Genomic DNA, 3,200 nt, shown 5'->3' with positions numbered 1-3,200 from the left:
ACCCTTGGCTATCCCTTCAGATCTTAAATGAGCCAACCTCTGAGCCACCTCATACCACCTTTCCTATTTCCTAGCCCTCCCTCTTGGTGGGGCCCCAGCTTAAATGTCAGCCCTCAGAGAGGCCTCCTCGAACTGCCCAGAAAGGCCAAGAAGGTCCCCTTTGATGCCTTCTCACTGCACCCCATTCTGCTCAGGCATCACCCCCATCTCTGCTGTTGCTCTGTCATGCGTTGCAGCAATTGGGAGGCTGAGGCAGGAGGATCATTGTGAGTTCCTTGCAGGTGCGAGGGGGACTCAGAAGCGGGTGCCCCTGCGTGGCTGAGCAGCTTGGGCTGTACACAGCGGGGGCCTATTCTGATTGGAGACCATGAGAAAGGGGTGCAGCACACAGCCCAGGGATATTTACGACTGGAAAGTTCCACGCACGCCTCTGCTGTCACCGTGCCCACAGCCACGCTGTGTGGGAGGCGGAAAGGCTCCGAATCCCTCCAGACCATGGAGCGAGAGGTGGCTGTGGCTGGAGGCGGGCAGGCCGCTTGTCTGAGGACCCAGCCAGCCTTGTCCTCAGCAGGAAAGGAGGACGGCACCAGGCTTCGGGAACGTCCCAGCAGGGCCAGAGGCCTGGGATGCTGGGTCCCTCCCAGCGTGCTGGAGCCTCTGGGGAGGAGGCCGGGAGGCGTGCATTGTTTCCCGGTGCTCAAAGCAGCTGAGACCGATGCTCTAGCGTTTGCTGTGGAGCCGCCACTGCATCCGTCTCCCGGCACCTCACCAGAGCTCAGGGCCGCCCAGCCGCACACACAGGCCTGAGTCCAGCCCCATCATTCAGACTGAAAGAGTTTGGGGGTTTTCACGCAGGTATCCCTCTCAAGGGCAGAGCCCTCTGCACCTTCAGACACGCACCGGACACACATTCAGTCTCCACAGGTGACGTTAGGGACAGGCCGTATTTGGCAAGGTGCTGCCTCTGGGACAGAAGTCTGAACAAGCTAGGCGTGGTGGCGCATCCCTGTAATCCCAGAACTCTGGGAGGCTGAGACAGGAGGATTACAAGTTTGAGGCCAGCCTGGGCAACTTAGCAAGACCCTGTCTCAAAACTGAAAATAATTAAACATAGGCTTGAGATGTAGCTCGTCACTCACTGCCCGCCACCAAGGGAATGCTATGTACATCTTGCCTGTTATTAGTGGACTCATAATTAATGCTTATTAGGACGGCAGAGCGACGGCCTTAGGCACCTCCAGGAGATCTGCCGACCTCCCGAGACCCTCCTCACAGCACCACACCCCCCGCACAGCTTCCCCCCGATCGAGAGCAAGGCCCGGGCTTCGCTCACTCCAGTGCGGTGCTTACCGTGGTGGGGCTCCGCTGAGGATACCTCCACTTCTGTGTACTCCACGTCTGAGTTCACAGGCTCTGCTTAAAGGAACCACAGCACCCTGTGGTTAGACGGCATCTTCCCTGGGGCACCAGGCCCCATTACATATGTCCATTGCAATTAGGAAAGTATCTGGGGGATGGGGATATAGCTCGCGGCATAAGGACCTGCCTGGCAAGCGCAAGGTCCTGAGTTCGATTCCCGGCACACACAAAAAGGAAAGTATTCAGAGCATTAAGGCGTGCCAGACACACACAGGCTTAGCTCCACTCCAGGTGGAGAGGAAACCTCAGCCTGTGGAAGTCAGGATGGGCCCTGCCTGACAGGCAGAGACAAGGCCTCGGGACCGCCTCTCCACCTGCCCTGTTGTTGGATGCAGACGGACCTTCCTGCCTAGGTCCTGGTCTCTACGGTGGGAGGATTTCTAACAGTCAGCAAATCCACCATGGCAGTCAACTCCCTCTCAGTCTCGCTCGAAGTGCCAGAAGCCTTCCGTGCTGGGATGCTTTCGCTGCCATCCCCAGGGACACAGGAAGCGATCTCGGGAAGTGGGGAGTGGGGGGTAGGATCCCCAGCCAAGAATGCTTTGAGAGTGAGAGGCGTACCAGGCAAAGAATCACAAGCACCATTGCTCAGGGTGCTGCAGTGAAATCCAGGGAATTGGTTTATCTCCAATTCAGAATAATATTATTCAGAATAACCCGGGGTTCTCTGCCAGTGACTAAACCAACCATCTGCAGTCAAGGACATTTACCAGAAACAGGACTTTCTAAGCCTTTCGTGTATTTAATAGTTTCAGCTCCCATGGTAGCAGCCCAGAGTAGACGGGAACTTTAACATGTGACTTAGCCTAATCCCTCTGAGTGTTAGGCAGAAGCAAGCTATCTGTTGTTCACTGTCTTAAAAAATCTCCAACTCAGTTCTATCGAAGAGGAAAGACATCCACCTCCCCTACTCAGCAGCCCTCTTGGGATCCACACCCTGCTGTTCAGGTAAGACCTGTGATATGGCTTGTGCCTAGGTGTCCCCCCAAGGCCTCCTGCACTCATAGGCAGGGCTTTGGGGAGTGCCTGGGTCATGGGTGTGTGGTACTGAATTCGTCCACTGATTGGTTTAGCTTGGTTCTGAGTGTGGATGGCACCCACCAATAGTCCAGTAGCCTGGATGGAATAAAAACGAAAACAAAAAGGAAGGCTCAGGGCTTACTGCCTGCTGTGGGCTGTTTTTCCTCTGCCATGCCCCTCTCCCACGCTGCCCTGCCTTGGAGCCAGCCAACTATGGACTGAAACCTCTACACACTGTGAGCTACGATAAACCTTTACTCCTTTACCTTGTGGGTATGAGGTATTTTGTCCCAGCAACGAGAAAATAACCAAGGACCTGGTTCTTTCCTACTTGGATTTAGATTGTGTTTCCTTTAAGGACACTAGATACATCTTCGGAGGAAGCACCTGGTCATATCTTGCATATACATGAGTTAGTTACAGGCCCATTAAAAAGGGTGGATGATATTCTGCTGCTTCAAAGTTTTGGTTCTCTTTGTCCTTACAGGTCTTTTTTTTTTGGTACCGGGAATCGAACTCAGGACCTTGTGCTTGCCAGATAGGCGCTTGTGCCACTGAGCTATCTCCCCAGCCCCAGGTCTTCCTTTAAACGCAGAAGTTTATCCTGAAACGCTCGGAGAGTTAGCTCATTACCTTTGCTTTCACAGGGCTGCTTCATCGCATGGTTTCCAATGTCATCGCTGTAACCTAGTTGAAACATAACAATTAATCGGGATGAGTGACGATGGAAATTCTAGTTTTCTGTAACTTTAAAAATTCAG

General features: G+C 53.7%; 1 protein-coding gene across 4 annotated transcripts in view; it reads right to left on the bottom strand.

Annotated features, from left to right (window-relative positions):
* The window catches only part of Pecam1 (platelet/endothelial cell adhesion molecule 1), an 83,277-nt gene that overhangs the window by 18,668 nt on the left and 61,409 nt on the right, over positions 1 to 3,200 (bottom strand). For 3 of the 4 annotated variants that reach the window (XM_005402168.2, XM_013503224.1, XM_013503222.1), the window contains 2 exons: positions 3,073 to 3,126; positions 1,351 to 1,416 (listed from right to left, as the gene is read on the bottom strand). In XM_005402168.2, the coding sequence (XP_005402225.1) occupies positions 1,351 to 1,416; positions 3,073 to 3,126 (120 nt within the window). The remainder of the gene's footprint in view (positions 1 to 1,350; positions 1,417 to 3,072; positions 3,127 to 3,200) is intronic. The other variant, XM_013503223.1, reaches the window with a different exon arrangement.

Source organism: Chinchilla lanigera, unplaced genomic scaffold (assembly GCF_000276665.1).
Source record: "Chinchilla lanigera isolate Chin_1 unplaced genomic scaffold, ChiLan1.0 scaffold00077, whole genome shotgun sequence".
NCBI lineage: Eukaryota > Metazoa > Chordata > Mammalia > Rodentia > Chinchillidae > Chinchilla > Chinchilla lanigera.
The sequence above is the reverse complement of the archived record's forward strand: the minus strand, read 5'-3'. Positions and strand labels throughout refer to the sequence as shown.